This window comes from Lynx rufus, unplaced genomic scaffold (genome assembly GCF_022079265.1).
Source record: "Lynx rufus isolate CCGP_SWC_20201006 ecotype Redwood Valley unplaced genomic scaffold, mLynRuf1.p SCAF_6, whole genome shotgun sequence".
NCBI classification, from domain to species: domain Eukaryota; kingdom Metazoa; phylum Chordata; class Mammalia; order Carnivora; family Felidae; genus Lynx; species Lynx rufus.
This window is the reverse complement of record NW_025814878.1, coordinates 88,092,443-88,114,938: the sequence shown is the minus strand read 5'-3', so window position 1 is coordinate 88,114,938 and position 22,496 is coordinate 88,092,443. Positions and strand designations below refer to the sequence as shown.

Sequence of the window (22,496 nt, the reverse complement as noted above, 5' to 3'; positions counted from 1 at the left end):
AGGGAAATTAACTCAGACTTCACTTTCAGGGAAAGCTGCTTGGAGGAACTAGAGCACAGGATGACAGAAGCCCACTGAGCGTGGACAACTAGAGGTGATCTTCCAGGCAGAGTTAAGGGCATACAACAAAGGCAAAGGGCAAATGGGGTCTTGATGCAACTAACATGGAACTACGATCCTGTGGATGAATATGAAACTGAGCAAGTGGAGGTCTCAGAATAAAGTTTATGTTTGCCAACCAGTAAGGAAGTTGGCTGGAGAATTTGAAACAAGTCAATGGTACAGTAACTTGGAAACACTCGTCTGACAACCCTGTGGAGACATATTAAGAATGCCAATGATTTCTAGAAAGATGTGTTGGGGACTTGGGCCATTTTGTTTTCTCAGAGGTGGTTTTGGAGTTCTTTACTCTCCTTGGGTAATTGCATTCCCTCTCATTCCTTCGATAAAAGCATAAAACCAGCCAGATCTCACCTTTGAGATTCATCCACTGTCTCATGGAAATATCAACCTGATTATTTGAGACACTTTAGACTGATAGGTACAAAAGTGAATTTATCATCTTTCCCTTCGACTTGGTTGCCTTCCAATGTTTTCTACCTCAGGGTTGGTTTTCTCAGCTACCTAAGCAGCCCAGAATGGAAATCTGGCTGTTGCCCTTGACTCTACACACTACTTCAACTTAAATCCAATTGTTACATGTCTCACTGATTTTAATCCAAATATTTATAGAATTGGTTTCCTTTTAACTCTCATTTCCCTGTTCAAACTGAGATTTTTTTTCCTTCACAAACTATTCAGGCTTTTCCTACCTAAGCCTCCATCTTCTTCTCTTCTCCCAAATATACTCTCATATAGCTGCTAATGTAATTCATTTTAAGCTTAAAAAGGTAAAGTCCAATCCTGCTGGATGAATTCCAGCTACTTAAAATGACATAGAAGGCTTTCCAAGATCTAGCCCCTGCCTCCTGTTCAGCCTCGTCATTTACTCCCTCCTGCCTAACATATTGTGTATTTTGAGAATGCTGAATTGTTAGCACTTCCTCACTCACACCTTGTTGGTTTTTTTCCCCTTGTCTTTAATCACACTTTTTCTGTTAGTATGTACTCATCAGTTCTCTCTTTTCTAGGCTATCACTGACATCTTTTCAGACTCAATTCACCCGTTATGACCCCAGCTGGGTTACATGTCCCCTTCCCTTTGTATCTCCATATCCTCAAGATGCACTGCTTTTGGAACAGTTTATTAGACTTTTCTCTCTCATTCACTTGTCCCAACTCCAAAACAGCATGGCCTTTTGATTTGTTGTATTCTCAGTGTACACACACCATTTGATAAATAGTAAAAGCACAGTCAACATTTGCTGAAGAATGAACAAATAATGTCACATCCAAAGGCCAGACAAATTCAATGTAAAGTAGCTTATCATAATGCTGAGTAGTTCTCCTGTAGAGATGCTCTGTTCAATACCACGTGTGGCTACTGAATACTTGAAATATTGGTAGCCTGAATTGAAATGTAAGAAACAGTAGATTTCAGAGACTTATTACAAATAAAAAGCATGTAATGTATCCTATTAATAATGTTTTCATGTGGATTAGATTTTAGAATGACATACTGGGTGAAATAAAATACATGATCATTTTGCTTGCCTCTTTACACTTCTTCAATGAGGATTTTTGGAAATTTAAAGTTAAATTGTAAAATTATAAAGTTAAAGTTAAATGCAAACTGTTTGAAATATTCCTTCAGTGATTTTCCAGATGGAGGAGGCTGAACATGACTGTTCCATAGTGACCAGTTTTCCTTAGATAATGCTTGTCATAGAGAATCTTAACTGGTGCCAATGAATTTAACAATGAGAGGTTTGTTTCTTTTATTTTTTTATAAGAGATATGTTGATGTCACTTTTACTGATATGATTATTCACAGCAAAGAAGATCACATTTTAGCATTCATTTGCCTAGTCTCTAGCACAGTAGTATGTAATTCCTGTTCCAGAAATGGTTGATAGATGAGTGAATGCTCTTTGACAGGTATAATAAGGGCAGGTTGACTGTTCATACACATATGGATTTTGCACATTCCATATGGATTAAGCTATCTGAAGATTTAAAAAATAAGTTTTATAGTTTAAAATTTCACATTTTCAGAATACTACTACCATTGGATGATGCTATGAACTGATACTCCTAAAAATAAAAAGTATGGTAAAATAATTTTCTGAAATTCTACATGTTGTACTCTTTGCTTAAAGATTAAAATAAGCAGCAGCACAATAAAGAAGGGATTTTTTGGAGAAAAAGCAAAACAAACAAAATAGCCTGTGTAAACATGTGTAAAATCAGTTTCAAACTGTTCACACTAGTTTTCATCAGCAAGTCTTTTAAATCATTCAAAAATAATTTTATCTGTTCTAACAGAGAGGTATCTAATCAGTAGGCAAGTAGAGGCATACCTTGTTTTATTGTGCTTCATTTTATTGCACTTTGCAGATACTGTGTTTTTCTATAAATTGAAGATTTGTGGCAACCCTGAATCAAGCAAGTCTATCAGAACCATTTTTCTTTTTTTTCTTTATTTTTTTTAACGTCTATTTATTTTTGAGACAGAGAGAGACAGAGCATGAACAGGGGAGGGCCAGAGAGAGAGGGAGACACAGACTCTGAAACAGGCTCCAGGCTCTGAGCTGTCAGCACAAAGCCCCATGCGGGGCTCGAACTCACGGACCGCGAGATCACGACCTGAGCTGAAGTCAGACGCTTAACCGACTGAGCCACCCAGGTGCCCCCAGAACCATTTTTCTAATAGCATTTGCTCACTTCATGTCTCTGTGTGTCACAGTCTGGTAATTCTCACAATATTTCTAACTTTAATTATCATTATATTTGTAAGGGTGATCTGTGATCAGTGATTGTACCTCACTGAAAGCTCAGGTTATGGTTAGCATTCTTTTAATTAAGATACATACACAGTTTTTAAAATGTAATGCTATAGCACAGTTAATAGACGATTTAAAATGTAATGCTATAGCACAGTTAATATCGTCTATATGCACCGGTCTATATGCACCGAAAAACTAAAAAAAATCATTTGACTCACTTTATTTTGATATTTTCTTTATTTCAGTGGTCTGGAACTGGACCTATAATATCTCCAAGGTATGCCTATAATCATTTATTTTTCCTAAATGGTCCTTCCTATGTTTATTTGGTAATAAACCATACACACTCTTACCTAAAATGAGTGATTCATCTTTGTTTCCAAGTAAAGGAGACATTAACCCCAAGAAGGTACAAAGGTTTTGTGAATATTTTCATTGGCATATACAATCTACAAATATGGGACTTTATCTGACTGTGCAACAGTGAATCCCCATGACAGCACAATGCCTAACACATAGTAGATACTCTCTAGATGGATGCATGGATGGGTGGGCAGGTGGGTGGATAGATACATATAAATAGATTTTTTTTTGATAAATAAATACATACATTTTTGCTTTATTTTTGCTTGCTACTACCTCACTTAAAATATACTAATGAATTAAGATGATTTTCAGGATATAAACTGACTTAAAAGGAGATCCCATAAGATGGTTGAACCCCCTCAAAAAACCACATTATGCCACAATTTTTAATATACTAGTGATATTAAATGTTACTTGAATTTTGTTTGAAAGAGACATTGCATTAAAAGTCAGGGATTACAGCGCCTGGGTGGCTCAGTCTGTTAAGCGCCCAACTTCAGCTCAGGTCATGGTCTCATGGTTCAGGAGTTTTAGCCCCACATCGAGCTCTGTGCTGGCAGCTCAGAGCATGGAGTCTGCTTCGGATTCTGTCTCTCCCTCTCTCTGCCCCTCCCCTGCTCATGCTCTGTTTCTCTCTCTCTCTCTCTCTCTCAAAAATAAACATTAAAAAAAAAAATCAGGCATTAAAACAAACCAAGAACAATGTTGGCTGATAAAAAGGTGTCTGACGTTGTTATTTGTAGTAAAGCAGCATAACATCTTTTAAAAGCATGGGCTTAAATTCGGCCTTACCACTCAATAGGTGTGTAACCACAATCATACCATTCAACTTCTGCATGCTTCAATTCTGTCATCTGTGAAGTGGAGATAGTAATATCATCTACTTCAAAGAGCTGTTAAAAGTATGAAATGAGATAGCAAGTATGAACAGCTGTAGAGTACTATACAAAGAGAAAGTGCTCAGTGACTATTAACTGTTATGATAAAGATAATTTTACGAGGATGGATATTTTATGTAGATATTTGGGGGGAAGAAAAAATTTCCAAAATGGTCCTACTTCTACACATCCTTGAAATATCAGACCAGCTTTCTCCTCTGTAGTCCCAAAGCCCACAGTGAGTGAGATGATGCAGTATAGTGATCTTACTGCCGCACTGCCTGGGTTCAAATACCGATTCCACCACTGCCTACTTGTGCGTCCTTGAGAAAGTTAATATCATTGTGGTTCAATTTCCGCAGCTATAAAATACAGATTAAGTGTCTGACTACAAGGTTGTTATAAGGATCCAATGAACTAATATTTCTAATACACTTATCATATATGAGGGAAAAAAAAGAATACATATTCCAAATGCTTGCTTACTTGTTAAAGAAATGAGTAGGCGAATATAGATGATATGATTCCTTACAACAGTGATAAAGACTAATGGATAAGGTGCTAGACCCAAGAAACAGCAGACAAGAGTGACAGTAAAGAACAAGATTTCATGAAACTGGAGAAAATAATTTCTGCTTTCCTGTTCCAGAGAGGTAAGTGACACTGCTTTAAGTGACAGGAAACTGCATTTTCATTAATACACTTGCAACACAGAGAGTGGACATTAGGAAAACAAATGGTAATTATATTTATACTAAGTATTTAAGAAATTGTTTAGCATATGAACTTGGGATTAAATATTTCCCAACGTGGGCATGCATTTGCTTATCACAATAAATTTCAAAACTCAGAGTGGAATACATGGGACTAGAAATAACTTCAAAAAGAATTTCTCGTGTTTATTTACCACAAGGCAGAATTAAATTTTAATGTTGGAAAGACTCTCAAAATAAAATAATAGCAAAGGACAAGTTATTTAATGCATACTATGAAATATCTCAATTTTTCTTATTACAACCCTAAAATGGTGGCATCTCCATTCTGCAAATAAAGAAAAAGAAGCCATGAAAGGGTAAGTGGTTTACCCAAGCTCAATGGCTATGAACTGAGGGAGCTAGGATTCAACTCCAGAGATCCAATTCTTAAACGTGGAGCTCTACTACCTCTTTTGAATTAATGCTTATAGTAATGCCACTCACTTCTAAGAAAACACTATCTTATGTCATGGAGAAAATGGAACATGTCTCAAAAACAATATGTTGACAAAGGTGTAGCACTAAGAGAGTTGGTTCTTAATTATCAGAAAGCTATTTTTTTTATCATGCCATTTAACTAGATACTGTTCACTTTTTGTCTTTGAAAGAGCCAGTGCAGTTACTGATAAAGGCAGTTTTAATAATTTTGGATTATGTAACATTTTACAATTTACTTTATGAAGTACTTCATTTTCATCTTTATGGATTATGCTGTAAATTCTCTGAATTCATGCTTCACTTATTTCCCCAAGTCTCAGCCTCCTTAAATTTTACATTATGATTTTCGTATGTGAGATCATTCACCTGAGGACTCTGTTCTCTAGCCTTAGGCTAAATTAGCCTTAAGTCCTTAAATTTCACTGGAAAACTATCTCCCAAATTAATATCCCCAAAGCACTTAAGCCAAAAATTGATTTTATTCTACTTCCTGTTAAGTTACATAGATTATGCTGCAAAATTAAACAGGGTTTTAAAATTATATGTATTACTAGAATTCCCTAACTAATATAAACTAGATTACCTCTTGCTTCACTTTGCCCATTGCCCCTTAACCACTTGCAAAGGAACACTGAAGCAGTTCAATTTTAATAAATCTATTAACACAGAAAAAAAGGTGAAAATACATTCATTTATCTTGATTTTCACCTTTTTTTTCAGAGTTTAAGCTATCAACATGAGATGTGTTATTGTGAGGGTTTAATGATTTGTTAGTTTTCAAATGAAAACTCTTTGAGACCTTTTACAAATAAATGGAAATTTAGGCAGGAACAGAAGGAACACCAGATGGGAGTCTCTCAAGAGGTGTCCTCCGGGACATTATATGAAAGTGAGGTGAAATGATATTAGGTGAGCACACTATAACAGAATTTCTGACTGAGATAATATTTTAATATAAAGAATATGTGTGTAATTCATACTCTGAATAAGTAGTATATCATACACATTATTTAGTAATATATAAAATATATAAATAATATTAAATATGAGTAATATTAATATGAATATTAAGTAATAACATATAATAACATACTAATATACTATATAGTATATAATACATATTATATAAAGTATATCTGATATGTAATATTTATAACATATAATGTATATAATGGAATATATACAGCATAGAGCCATAGCACCTTGAACTAGAATAGACTTTTAAAAATAATATAATCCAAGATCACTGTTTATAGATGAGTAGTTTGAGGCACATAAATTTCAAGTAATAGTCAACAATATAAAAAACTCATAATTTTTTTTTTTTAATTTTTTTTTTCAACGTTTTTTATTTATTTTTGGGACAGAGAGAGACAGAGCATGAACGGGGGAGGGGCAGAGAGAGAGGGAGACACAGAATCGGAAACAGGCTCCAGGCTCCGAGCCATCAGCCCAGAGCCTGACGCGGGGCTCGAACTCACGGACCGCGAGATCGTGACCTGGCTGAAGTCGGACGCTTAACCGACTGCGCCACCCAGGCGCCCCAAAAACTCATAATTTTTTAGTAGACATGATTGAAAATCAAGTGTACTTATTTGAAGTCTAATATATTTTCCACCAATCCAAGTTGTTTCTTGAAGAAGCATATAGATATGTATAAGATAAATATTTTTTCTCCATGTAGGACTATTTGCCAATCTGAAATATTTTTTGTGGTTGCTCCTGGAGAGGTTAGAGAGCATTACATTATAGTTATCATGCTATAGATAAGAGATGCTATAGGGGTGCCTGGGTGGCTCAGTTGTTTAAGCGTACGACTTGGACTCAGGTCACGATCTCACAGTTTGTGGGTTCAAGCCCTGCGTCAGGCTCTGCGGTGACAGCTCAGAGCCTGGAGCCTGCTTCGGATTCTGTGTCTGCTCTCTCTGCCCCTCCCCAATTTGTGCTCTATCTCTTTCAGTCTCTCAAAAATAAATAAATGTTAAAAAAAAAAAAAGATTAAAAAAAAGGTACTATAGATAAAGAGTTTGGCTTGAGTAACAAAAAGCTATGGAATGTGCTTAATATATATGTGCCTGGGATATGACCCTGTAAATAGAATAAAATTGTTTTGATAAATTAACTAGAATAAAATTAATTAATTAATTAATTAATTAATTAGAATAAAATTGATTTGCGGTGGGATTCTGGTAAATGGTCACCTCATGTGGAACTGACTTTGGAAACCAAATGGCTTTATCTGGTTTCCTCTTCACATTCACACACCTCACTTCTTTTCAAATTCAATGCCAATATTTCTTAAAGCTGAGTGGTATACATTTTTCAAAGAAAAAATGTTACAGAACTCTTCAATATTAACTTAAAAAACACTTTTGGTAAAACATTACTACTTTACACACTTTATGGAAATATAAAATCAGAGGAGGGATATCAGCAAGATACCAGAGTAGGCTTCCTACTCTGGAGTCTCCTTTCTCCCACATACACACTGATTGAGCAACCATTAATATATATATTTCCTTTGTGAGAAATCAGAAACTAATTGAAGGCTCCTTTACCCTGGGGAAAGGTAAAACCAGATTTACTGAAACCAGTAGGTCGATTCTGGACACCCTCTCAGGGAGATATTGCCTTTGGCATAGTGGTATACAATCAGGAAGAGACTCTCTAGCTCCTAGCTTCACTCAGAGGTCTACATGTCCAGTATTCTGCACTTTCTTTCTTTGGTTTGTTTGTTTTTAATTTTTGTAATGTTTATTGATTTTTGAGAGAGAAAGAGACAGAGAGCAAGTGGAGTAGGGGCAGAGAGAAGGAGACACAGAATCCAAAGCAGACTCCAGGCTCTGAGCTGTCAGCATAGAGCCTTATGTGGGGTTCGAACCCATGAACTGTGTGATCATGACCTGAGGATTTCTATAGAAGTTATATACAAGAAAAAGAGAAAGGAATCGAAGCATATAACACAAAAAATACAAAGCATAAAAAACAAAAAATCAACAAAACACAAAAGAAGACAAGAGAGGAAAAAATAGAGAAAAGAACTACAATACTAACAAAAAGCAAATAAGAAATGGCAGAAAATTCTTCTCTATCAATAATCACTTTAACTGTCAATGAATTAAAAATCCTCATTCAAAACACAAAATCAACAACAGTGAGCTGGGTTTTTTTGAAAAGATAAAATTGGCAAACCCTTAGCTAAACTAACAAAGAAAAGATGACTCAAATAAATAAGATCAGAAATGAAAGAAGAGACATTACAACTGATGCCACAGAAATAAAAAGGATAGTAAGAGAATATTAGCAATTATACGCCAACAACCTGGATAGTCTACAAGAAATAGATAAGCTCCTAGAAATATACTACCTATCAAAACTAAATCATAAAGAAAAAGTCTGAATGAACAAACAACTAGTAAAATGACTGAATTAGTAATCAAAAACGTTCCAAAAAGAAAATCCTAAGACAAGATATATTCACTTTAACTTCTACAGAATATTTGAAGAATTAACATCAATTCTTCTCAAACTCTTCCAACAAATTGAAGAGGGGGGAACAATTCCAAACATGTTTTATGAGGCCACCATTACTCTGACATGAAAGCCAGTCACAGACAGTACAAGGAAAACAAACTACCTGCTATATCCCTGACATAGACAGATGCAAAACTCTTCAACAAAATACTAGCAAACCAAAAAGGATCATCTACCATGAACAAATGTGATTTATCTGTAGGATGAAGAATAGTTCAATATACAAAAACCAATTAATGTGATATATCACCTCGAAAGAATAAAAGATAAAAATCATACAATCATCTCAATATATGCAGAAAAAGGATTTGACAAAATCCAATGCCATTTCATGATAAAAACACTAAAAAAAACAAGGAGTAGAAGGAAATCACTTCAACATAATAATAACCATACTTGACAGGCTTGGCGCTAACATCTTACTCAATAGTTTAAAATTGAAAGGCATTCATCTAAGATCTGGAATAAGACTGGGAGGCCTACTCTTGCTACATCTATTCACCGTAGTACTGGAGTTTTAGCCAGAGAAATTAGGCAAGGAAAAGAAATAAAAGGCATTCCAATCAGAAAGGAAGAAGTGAAATTATCCCTGTTTTCAGACAACATAATCATATACAGAGAGAAAACCCTAAAGATTAAAAAAAAAAAAATAGAACTAATGAGGTCAACAGAGTTGCAGGATACAAAATCAACATAAATAGTTGGTTGCTTTTCTATACACTAAACAAAATCTATATGAACAGGAAATTGGAAAAATAATCCCATTTAAAATAGCACCAAGAGGGGCACCTGGGTGGCTTAGCCAATTAAGCACAGAACTTCGGCTCAGGTCATGATCTCAGTTTGTGTGTTTGAGCCCTGCATTGGACTCTATGCTGACAGCTCAGAGACTGGAACCTGCTTCGGATTCTGTGTCTCCCTCTCTCTCTGCCTCTCCCAGGCACTCTCTTTGCCCCTCCCAGGCACTCTCTCTCTCTCTCTCTCTCTCTCTCTCTCTCTGTCTCTCTCTCAAAAATAAACATTAAAAAAATAAATAAATAAAAAAGCACCAAAAGAATAAAATACCCAGGAATAAACTTGCCTGAGAAGGTAAAGACTTGTTATAAACAAAACTACAAAACACTGATAAAAGAAATTAAACAAAATACACACAAAAAATGTAAAGACATCCATATTATAACAACAGATTATTAGATTTCATATTGTTAAAATGTCCATATTACCCAAAACAATCTATGCAATCTATATTCAATGCATTCTCTATCAAAATCCAAATGGTATTTGTGGGTTTCTTTTTTCAGAAATAAAATAAACATTTCAAAATTCATATGAGGGGCACCTAGGTGGCTCTATTGGTTAAGTGTCCAACTCTTGATCTCAGCTTAGATAATGATCTCACAGTTCATGTGTTCAAGCCCCACATCAGGCTCTGCACTGATGGCGCAGAGCCTGCTTGGGATTCTGTCTCTCTTCTCTCTGCCCCTTAGCTGCTTGTGCTCTATCTCAAAATAAATAAATAAACTTAAAAAATTAAAAATAAATAAAAATTCATATGAAACCACAAAAGACCATGGAAAGCCAAATCAATCTTGAAAAATAACAGAGCTGGTGGCATCACAATTTCTGATTTCAAATTACATTACAAAGATAACAGTAATAGTAACAGTATGATACTGATATAAAGACAGTCATGTAGAAAAATGGAACAGAATAAGAGAATTCAGGAATAAATCCATGCATATGCAATTAGCTGATCCTAAACAAGAATACCCAGAATGCACAACAGGAAAAGGATACTGTCTTCAACAAATGGTACTGGGAAAACTAGATATCCACATGTAAGCAAATAAAACTGGACCCTTACCTTATACCATAAATAAAAATTAATTCAAAATTGATTAAAAACATAAACTTAAGACCTTAAACTATAAAACTCCTAGAAGAAAACATTAGGGAAAACAACATGACATTGGTTTTGACAATATTTTCATCGATATGACACCAAAAACACAGGCACCAAAAGCAAAATAGGTAAGTAACTATATCAACTAAAAAGCCTCCATACAGAAAAGGAAACAATCAACAGAATTAAAAGGCAATCTATAAAATAGGAGAAAATATTTGCAAACTATATATCTGATAAGGGGTTAATCTCCAAAATACAAATGGAACTCCAACAACTAAATAATTAAAAAAGCTAATAACCCAAGTTAAAAAATAAGGCTTTTGAATAGACATTCTCCAAAGACATACAATGGTCAACAGTATATGAAAAAATGCTCATAATCACTAATCATCAGGAAAATTGCACACCAAAACCAAGAGATATCAAGATACCATCTTATACCTGTCAGAATTATATAGATACATATATATGTATATATATATATACACATATATATGTGTATATATGTGTATGTATTTTATTTACATATGTATGTATATTTATGTGTGTAAATGTGCATGTGTGTGTGTATGCCACAAATGTTGGTGAGGATGTGGAGAAATCAGAACCCTTGTGCATTGTTGGTGGAGCACAAAATGGTGCAGCTGCTATGGAAAGTAGCATGGAGATTCCCTCCCAAATTAAAAATGAAACTACCATATAATCCTGCAATCCCACTTCTGGGTATTTATTCAAAAGAATTGAAATCAAGATCTTGAAAAGACCTATATTCATAGAAGCACTGTTCACAATAGCCATGATGTGTAAATAATTTAAATGTCCACTGACAAACCAATAGATAAAAAAAGGAAATTCTGTAATAAGTGACTACATGGATGAAACAGAGGACATCAGGCTAAGTGAAGGAGTCCAGGCACAGAAAGACAAACGTTGAATGATTCCACTTACATGAGGCAGTATATGTCTCCTTGTATTCAAGTAGAAGAATTTCACCAGTGTGTATCCCTAAACTGGAAAATTTTGTTTAGGATATGAACATCTTCCACTTTATAGATGATACTAAAAAGGATTTTCAATGCAGATTAAAAATGTACTAAACTGTCTCACTGCAGGTGCAATCTTCATGCTTGTTATAATAGGAAGCAAATGTGCAGCTAGATTCTCTCCTTTTGCCAAGGGAAAACATTGGTTCTTAACAGAATGCTGACAATATTCCTTCATTCACCATCATGAGCTTAAATAGAGGTAGTCATTTCTCATGAGTTTATCAATGCTTTACATGTCAGAAAAACTAATAGATGGTTGTCAGCCCTTATTCTTTATAGATCCTATTTTAGCAGGGTTGAACAGCTCCTCTTTCTTGAAACTTGCTCTTCTTCTGCATTCTATGATTACAGCACATTTTCTCAGTTGTGCTCTTAATTCCTCAGCCTACTTTGCTGTTGGATACTTAATTACCTTCTCAGTCTTCTCCAGGACTTTGTTCTGATTCTTCTCTTCTTTCTCCTCCCTCTCCCCTGAGGTTATTTTATCTAGTCACATGTACTTGTTTATTATTTTTCTCATTCATTTATTTATTTACTTTTAACTTTTATTTATTTATTTTGAGAGGGGGTAGGGGCAGAGAGAGAGGGAGAGAGAGAAAATCCCAAACAGGCTCTTCACTGTCAGCATGGAGCCCGACATGGGGCTTGAACTCACAATCCGCAAGATAAATTGTTTTTATTAGTGATTGACTTGAATGTGAAAAAAGAACTATCATCTTTATAGAACATATTTTACATTATCAACTTTTGAAGAAAGAAAAAAATATCCGCTAAGGGGTTAGCAATAGTATCTATTTGTATAATTATCTTATTTCCTTTAATCTTTTGAAAATTTTTCTTTCATCTTTTGAAAAAATTTTCCCCTGGTGTGTTTCAATTTATTTCTGACTGATTACCTAGTATTCATATAACATATTACCTGAGCTGAAACCAAGAGTTGGATGCTTAACTGACTGAGCCACCAGGCGCCCCTCATCTGGTCACATGAATTTAAATGCTACATGCTGAGAATTCCCTGAGTTATGAACACAAGTGTTACCTTGTTCATTCTTGCAAGCCTCACAGATACCTCACTTGAAGTGTCCAAACTAATAATCTTCTCATTTCCCCCAAATCTGTTCTCCCAGTTTTCCTCATCTTAGTAATGGATCCATCGTTTTGTTGCTTAAGCCACCTGAAGCCTTAGACTCATGCTTGATGTCTCCTTCTGACTTCCTCATAGGTTCATGAGTGCAGACTTGCATGTATTTTTTTTCTATATTTTCTAATGAGATAATTAGGGTGAGGTAGATACAATGGTAAATATAAGCCAGTGTTTTTGAATAAATGGAACTATGATTAAATGTACACAGAACTTTTCAAAACTAGAAGCAAACATTAATAGAGGAATTCAAGAGAGATCCTTAAAATGTTGGAACCATATAGATTAAGAAAGGATCTAGAGTAGGGACAGACTCAGAGATAGGTCCTCCCCAACTCCTGGCAGCATTTTGCACAGATATCAAGAAATAGAGGCAAAAGTGATAAAGATATGGGTCGGAGCAAAAAACGGAAGAGCAGTTTGCAGAGGAAGGTGGAACTATGGGAGGAGAATCTGTCTTCGTGTTGAGTAGGAGCCAGTTTTTGCAGTACAATTGAGCGAGGCTCAGTCCACAGTGGATTATTGCTTAAGAAAGGCATGTCCTTGTATGGGAATAAATTAAAAGTGAGTCTTATATGTGCAAGGAATGAGAAATAATTCTCATGGGTCTTCATCTGAAAATTTGTTGATTTGTTGCCAAATGCCACCGATGGCAAAATAGACAGCTAAGGGCTTAAATGGCACTGTTGCAGACAGGCCGAATGAATAAGTGAATGACTTAACACATAACCTCCAGAAGAAGCAATGGGTTTTGAAATGTTGCAATGCAACTCTTATGTCTCTATTATTTTGCTTATGCTTATCAGAGATATACGTTACATATATGCTTATTTAAAACACTTTTGCTTATTATGGAGTGATTTTCTTTTTAAGATCAAATGGACAGAAAATAAGGTCAAGGTAGAGATTAACGGTTTTGTTTTGTTTTGTTTTTCACCATTTACCCAACCCAAGAGGGCTGAACGTGGCCATCTTTTAAAAATTTTTTTCACTGGTGTGTTTCAATTTATTTCTGATTGATTACCTAGTATTCATACAACAAATATCTTGGAAGAGCTCAGAAAGGTGGACAAGCATCCTCTCTAATAGTCTATCATAAACAATTTACTGAGGTGTCATTTCCTCTTTAAATTGATAACGAATTGTGATGAGTAATATAAACTACCAAAATATTTTAACAGAAAGGGAAATATAGATAACTGAGGTGACTTTTTCATTTATTCTTCAGGAATCAATCACAACTTCCAAAGGAGAATTCTGTCATTCTGTGTTAGATTATTAATTTAACAGTCACTTTTTTGGCTAAATGATTTTTTTTTTAATTTTTTTTTCAACGTTTTTTATTTATTTTTGGGACAGAGAGAGACAGAGCATGAACGGGGGAGGGGCAGAGAGAGAGGGAGACACAGAGTCGGAAACAGGCTCCAGGCTCTGAGCCATCAGCCCAGAGCCCGACGCGGGGTATCGGGCTCACGGACCGCGAGATCGTGACCTGGCTGAAGTCGGACGCTTAACCGACTGCGCCACCCAGGCGCCCCATGGCTAAATGATTTTTATAGAAGATGATTGACAGGGTTTTTTGTAAAAGTGAATGGCTTTATAGCAGATTAATTATTGAATATGTAAATCAATGTTTTAAACATACAAAAAGTAGATAATACTTATTTGCTTTACAAAAGTATTCTTATTTTCTCAAGGGATTCACTTAAAATTTTAATTATTGGACTCATCTATTACGTTGAAATTAAAAATTAAAATGAATATTTAGATTCTTTAATCAATCATTGTTATGAACTCAGAGTCTGTGTCCCTCTAAAATTCACATTAAAATCCTAGTCCTCAATAAATTGGTATTAGGAGGAGGAGGAGGTCTTCAGGAGGTGATTAGGTCATGAGGGTGGAGCCCTCATGAATGGGATTAGTGCCCTTACAAAAGAGATCCCAGAGAACTCTCTCACTCTTTCTGCCAACGTTGAGGACACAGTTAGAAGACAGCAGCTGTCGTCTATGAACCAGAAAAGGGGCCCTCACCAGACTCCAACCTGCCAGCACCATGATCTTGGACTTCCCAACCTTCGTAACTATGAAAAATTAATGTTTATGGTATTTTTGTTATAGCAGCCCAAATGGATTAAGATAGTCACTGAGTCTTCAAAAATTCCTATCCTATATAAAAGTATATGCTACCATAAATTCTGTTTTTAATATTAGTGGTTGACTTGAATGTGAAAAATAACTAGCATCTTTACAGAACACATTTTGTTTTCAATTTTTGCAGAAAGAAAAAAAATCCTCTAGAGGATTAACAATACTATCTCTTTGTATAACTATCTTATTTCCTTTTATATTTAGCAAAGAGAAAAGTTGGTACCATTGTAACTTGGTTTGTGCTTTGTTAAAGAATTAAGGCTTGGTGTCCTTAAGCAACTTAGACCCAAGGCAGGAGCGCATGCATTGAAAAGTATAAAACAATTAATGCACTACTATGGAAAAGTGTTTTCCTACACCAGAGAGGGGGCATTTACTCTCGGACTTTGGAAGTTATCATCATTTACGGTCCTCAGGGAGAAACAGAGTTTTTCACACTTCAGGCACAAAACTGAAAATGCCTAACTGTTTCATTCTCTCCTCCCTACTGAGCTCTGTGTGTTTTTGTTAAAGGAAACATTAAACAACCTGTCAGCATATACGCATTGGATTAGGGGCTCTGATTACGTGGAGGGGCTCTAGCCAGTACAGAAAGACATTACTGGAAACTTAGAGGCAAGAGAATAAGTGTAACTTAGTACTTACTGGCTTGAAGACTCAACTATAGTTCTCTTTCTTAGTGTTTAATACTGCAAACCTGTTGTTTTTAATTTTCTGAGTACTGACAACCCACTGTGCTTAAACAGCAGCTCTTAATCAGAACACAATAATTAGATAGTTACAGCCTGCATGATACTTAGATATTCAAAGGGGCCATACTGCACAGAAACAAGTTCACAAAGTTGTTTCTGTTTTCTGATTCATATGATTTCTCTTTAAGTATTATCATAGACATTTTATATTTTGCTTGTATCAATCATTCAATATATAGCAATTTAAGTGAATGTCACACACACATAACACACGTAAGTACTATGAGAGAGTAACAGTATAAGAATAAAAATTCAATAAGGAACTGACATAAAATCTTCCAAATACAGGAACACAGCATATTTAGCAAGGAGGGAAAAGTTGCTTAGTTAGCAGTCCCTTTAATTTCAAGGTAACTTCACTGGTCTACACACAAATTTCTCTAAATTGATTGTGACAAATGTCCAGTTGTTCTACATCACAGAATGAGAATCAAGTTTTTATGAGAGTATCCCTTAGTTAATGCTAATCCTTTCTAACAAAGGTTTGAATGACAAAGTCTTCAGAATATAGTCAGTTATTACCTATTTCTGCAACTCTACTTTGATACTCTGTCCTCCCCTAGATAACTACCTTTCTCTTTTTATTAATAAGCTTCTAGAAACAGTAATCAAAAATATTTCTTCTTCCATTTATTCTTCCTTAAAAAGTTAATTTTTTTCCTGCTCTTATTGTTCTTCTGAAACTGCTGGTTGACCTTTTGTAGCTTTGGTGTTGAACATATATACTCCTTTTGGAAACTCTGTCTTTGTGACATATTTCCCCTTGTTCTATTACCAATTCCTCTACCCTTTAACCGTTTTTGGGTGCCCCTCTTCTTTAGCCCACTCTTAAATTGCTGATCTCCAATAATTAATCCTCTCTTCTCTCATTCTACAAAATCAATCCAATCAGTGATCGTGGCTTCCACCATCACATGTATAAAGACTCCCATATTCAGGATCTCTTAAAAACTCAAGGCCCATATTTCAAATGACTTACTCTGTATCACAATGTCCCGCTGATAGGATGATATGCAACAGGAATGTACTGATGCAATGGATTGATGAATTAGCGGTCATGGCAAACCAGCTGGTAATATTTGAAAATCATCTCTACCAAAAATTAATGCAAATGTAAAAATGAACTTCCATCTTTATAAATAATCTTGTGATCCCCATCTTTTTTAAGACACTATGCATTCTCTGCTTACATAAGACAAACTGGTAATTCAAATTCCACTTTTTCCATTTTTTTCCTATAATTATTATGAGCTCGATAGCTTTCATAGTCATCCTCTCACCCTTACTGTCACAACACCATTTCTTGTTTAATTGTTGCTATTACCTAACTTTATCAATTCTTGACCTGTAGTCTAAATACCTCCAATCCTATACTTCAGGTGCTTCAGAGTAAAAACTATTAAAGATCACTACTTGTTCAAACTTCTTAAATGGCTCCTACAGGCACCAGTATAAAAACAGATAATATTTTATATTTTATACAGGATCCATGATGCTCAGACTCCTGCCTTTTCCAACATCAAGTCTTCCTTCTGCTCATTTCACATCAAACTCCATGCCTCCACAATTAGTGAGTTATTTCCACTCCCACTCCCCCTCTCCTAGGTCTTTCCATTACCTAAGCCTGAGTGTGTGACATTTTGTCTGCCTGGAATGACAGCCTACATATTACTTACCTGGTAGGCACTTGATCATCCCTCACATCTATGCCTAACTACAAACCCCCTTATTCCCCTAGGGAGACTAGGAGGTTTTCTTTTCTATTTTTCTATACTGCTCCTGTATCCTCAACAGAGTAATAGCTCCTTGAGTCTTGAGAACTTGCAGTTAATTAATCTGTGCCCACAAATATTAAATTCTATATGAGAACTCATCTTTTACTTGGGATGTATATATACATAAATATATATATGTGTATATATATATGACTAAAGATTCATTTATGTAAGTTTTTTGTAATCCTATCATCCATTCTTTAATTGATCATACATTTACAAGATGTTTTATGGACACCTACTATGTGACAGAAACTGTCCTTGCCTTGAGGTATAAAAAGGTAAACAAAACAGAAATGTGTTACTCTTATAGAGCTTATAGTCTTGTTGTATCTAGGAAAAAGTCAGTGAAGTGCATTACTATAGAAAAAGTCACAAAAAGTCTAATGGAGTAAAGCTGAATTTAAAATAACGTCTGCATGCTTACAGATAAAGAATTCCCTTATTTCACTGAAGGCATATGCATCACATCAACTATGCAAGTGACTTTTGTTCTTTATGTAAATTTGCTTTGAATTTTTTTAGCTTACCAATAGTAGATTTATACCCAATTTATATTACTTGTGGGGCTTCAAAATAACAGCATTTTAGATCTCCAGTATTTTAAAATAGTATGTTCACATAAGTAAAGCACAATTGTAAATACAGTAAGAGAAAAGATGTAATAAGCTATTGGTACACTTAACAAGCAACCCTAAATTGTGAAAGTAATTCTCCATAATAACGTAAAATGGAGCCAATGATCAATAACATTTAAGTCAGCATGAAAGCTCTTATCCAAAAATATAGGTTAATAATGAAGACAATAAGCTATTATCTAAATGAAAATTTAGAGAACGGGTTGGCATATGCACAAACCTCTGCAGAGAACATTTTTACATTTTAAAAACCCAATATGAAGTGGAGACTGGGAATGGTCTTCCAGATCCATTTCTTGAATCAGATTTGTGGTGTGTTCTTGAGCCGACCCACTCATATATCCAAGGAAATCACTAGCATAGGAGTGAACAAAAGCCCATATGTTTAAAATTATCATTAAGTATAATGCACATGTATAGCCATAAGATGGGAAAGCAGCCTGACAACCAAAGCAATTCTGTACAATGAGAACAGTAAACTTTTAGTATGCTTCAGTAGGATATCTTAGTAGAATTGTTCATGCTCTCTTTTCAAAACCATGAAGACAGCTCCATCAACTAGGAAACTTTTCTAAAATTTTCCAATCTGTTTTTCATACAATGACATAATAAATATATTTTAAGATATCAATAGAAATACCTGGTTTGTTCCACGAAGATATGGAAAACCACCAATAAAGACAGATCCTGATTCTGGCAAGGGTTTTCCAGATATGTGATTGATAGATTCACTTGTTTTCATAGTCCTTCCTAAAATAGTCAGTTCAGCTCTACATGGATCAAATTCTTGCCTACAACCATTTAGGGAAAAAATTTATGGTTTTAGCATGTGTTGTATAAACATTTGACCAATTAATTAAGCTATTAACAAAAGAAACATTTAAGTAAACAGATTATCTCACCATAAAGCCAACAAAGTTATCAGTAGATTAATCTGTTCTACATTAGAAACCCTTAATGTTTTAAGTACATAAATACAAAGTTAAATTTTGACAAAACAACAAATTGTGGCAATCACTTAATGAAATAAATTCTGATAATAAATGGAACATTCCCATCAGTGACTAAAATGACATTAAGAGCATAATATTCTACTTCAGTTTTTTACATTGTCTAATTTTCTGTGTGAAAAATATTGAAAAGAATCAGGTTTAAATATGGTTATCCAGTGTACAACATACCTTTGACTATAGGAGTGAGTGTGTGTGTGTGTGAGTATGTTCCCAGGCACTCTATTTTATTGGTCTATACTTCTACCCCTGTACCAATATCACACTGTCTGAAATACTGATACTTTTTATTAAGTCCAGATATTTGAAGTATAAATCCTCTTACTTTATCTTTTTGAATTGAGATTATAAAATTTTTTTTCTCTTTATTGTGATGAATTATGCTTTTTTTTTAATGTTTGAACGCATTCCTGAAATAAATGTACTTGGCCGTAATGTATGTCGATTTTACATAACACAGGATTCACTCTTCTATATATTAAGGAATATATATGTTAAACAGAGTGATTGGCCTCAGCCCTCCTGTCTTGGTATTACTCTTATTAAATTTTGGTATCAAGATGATGCTGTCCTTTTATTATTTCAGAAAGTTAATAAAATATTGACGTTATCTCTACTTTTCAATATTTGTAGAATTCACTAGTACAGCCCCCTGGACTTGGAGTTGTCTTTGAGGAAGTTACTAAGGATGGATTTAATGTATTTAATCAATGCAGATATATATGTATTATCACATCTATTTTACTAAGTTGTGTTTTTTTAGAAACATTTTCATTTAACCTGAATTTTCAAAATTACTGGCATAAAATACTTTTATTTATCCAAAATATTGGCATAAAATATATTTATGCCTAACATTATTGCCAGTAAAGATGTAATTGGTGTTGAGACTCTAACAATGTCTCTCTTTCTTATAATATTGGCTATGTGTGCTTTTTCTCATTTTATTTGTTTTGTAGATTAATCTTGGTAGAGAGTAGCCAATTTCAAAGAACACACTTCTGGCATTGTTGACAGTTGCCATCCTATGTTTATTTTCTACTCCATTAGCTTCTGTTCTTATTTTTATGATTTTTGTCTTTTCACTTTCTTTGGGCTTAATTTATTCTCCTGCTTCTAGGCTGTTTAACACAAGCTCTCAAGATTGTAAAACTTCTAAGAATAAATTTAGCTATGCACAAAAAGTTCTTCCTCATCATCTATTCAAAATATTTTCTAATTTCTTTTGTGATTTTTTTGTTTGTTTGGCCCAAGATTATTCAGAACTGTACAGGGACTTCCTGGTTATCTTTTATATTATAAAATACTATAAAAGCTCAAATCAAACTTATTCAAAGAATATTCTGTTTGCTTCTGATTCTTGAAATTTATTCACTTAGCCTGCATAGCCCAGCATATGGTCAATTTTAGAAATGTTCTCATGACCCCAGAAAATGTGTTCTGTATATGTGAATACACACACACACACACACACACACACACATTTACACATTTTTGTAGTGAATAAAGAATAGGAGCAATTAAATAAATCATATCTATAATGCATATACATTTTTTCTTAAAAAATATTTGGAGATTTTTTTTTGCATCCTCCTTTTATCTATATCATGATACAAAGTTAATAAAACTAAAACCATGTATAACATGGCAGCCAATATTAATGCTATGATAAAGAAAGTTCTGAAAAGTTTTTGAAAAGATCATGCTGTTCTGTATATTAAGAACATGGGAAAAAATGTACTGAACATTTTTAGAACCCATTTGATATTCTTGGATGCTGTATTTAGAAGCAAACTAGAAGCTTTCTGGGTTAATTACTTCTTACAATTAAGCTGTTAAAAATATCTTAGGGAGGATACAGCTTCTAGGAAGTTATTCATTAAATGATAAAAATAAAAAGCACAACTACTTTTCTCCAATCAATCTTTAAATTTTAATGTTTGGAAAAATATTTCATACTGTTTTGTGATATTGAAATAGTATTAGCAATTATTCACTAAGACTTTGTTAATGAACAAATTTCCCATATTTCATTAAGCAAAGGAAACCCATTAAGCCATCAAACATATTTATTTGGCTGTTGATTATAGCTATAATAACTGAAAAGATAGTATATATACAATACATACATATTCATGAATCACTGAATAAAGCCACTAAGATCTTTGAAATTTACTGTTAAATTTTGTTTTTAAAAATAATCAACAGGGTAATCATATTTAATTTTATGTTTTTATAATTATATCAATAAAATATACGTCAATAATTATACATCTAAATTAAATCTTTCTGATGTGCATAATTTCTCTTATGTGACTACATAACATATTGTTGGATATTTAGTTTCTAAGATTTTAAAGTGATAAATGCGTACATGATACTAATTTATGAGGTCATATCACTCTTATTTAATCTTAGGAAATGTTCCCAGAAGTAAATGTTTAGTTTTATATTTCTACTCATATAAGATCTATTAGTATTTTCAATATATTCTCTGAATGAAAATCCTTCCCAACAAAGAAATAAATATTTGCCTATATTTTATGTTTATACATGGATTTGAAGGTCACTAATATTCACAATAATATTTCATGTATATAGTATTTCTTCATTTCGTATTTTATAGCTCTTCAGTGTACTTGATTCCGAGTATATTTCTTTAATTACTCTAGTGGGACAATTTATTTTAATATTTGGTATACCAAGTATTCTCTGTTTGAACTCTTCTTAAAAGATTTTTTGACACTTCAGCCTGTTTATCATTAAGAATCTATTTTTTATTCCAAATGTTGTCCGTGGCATTTTTAATCAAGACAATACAATAACAATAACAAAAGTTATTCTACATTCTAAATTCTAAAATGTAAAGGAATACACATGCCTGTATACATACACACATGTACATACAGGTGTGCATACACACCTGCATATATGTATCTAAAATACATATGCATATGTATTTACATATTTATATTACAAATTAGAATATTTTATCCAAATGAGAAGAACATTTTTTTTTCTTCCTTTAAAGATCTGTATTTAGTCCATATTCAACAGTGGTGTTTACTCTTATGGATCTGACTAGAGAATAATGAAAAAGTGTGATATAAAATACATATTAATTCAATACACAATGGTTCTAAGTTGTGCAATACAGACCACACACAAATACAGAGTAGAAATATTCCAGAACTGACCTCTGTGTGATTATGATGATTACGAGA

General features: G+C 33.9%; 1 protein-coding gene across 1 annotated transcript in view; it reads right to left on the bottom strand.

Annotated features, from left to right (window-relative positions):
* EYS (eyes shut homolog) overlaps positions 1-22,496 on the bottom strand; it is a 1,631,667-nt gene that overhangs the window by 568,496 nt on the left and 1,040,675 nt on the right. Inside the window, exon 28 of the mRNA XM_047102761.1 lies at positions 18,903-19,053. Within this exon, the coding sequence (XP_046958717.1) occupies positions 18,903-19,053 (151 nt within the window). The remainder of the gene's footprint in view (positions 1-18,902; positions 19,054-22,496) is intronic.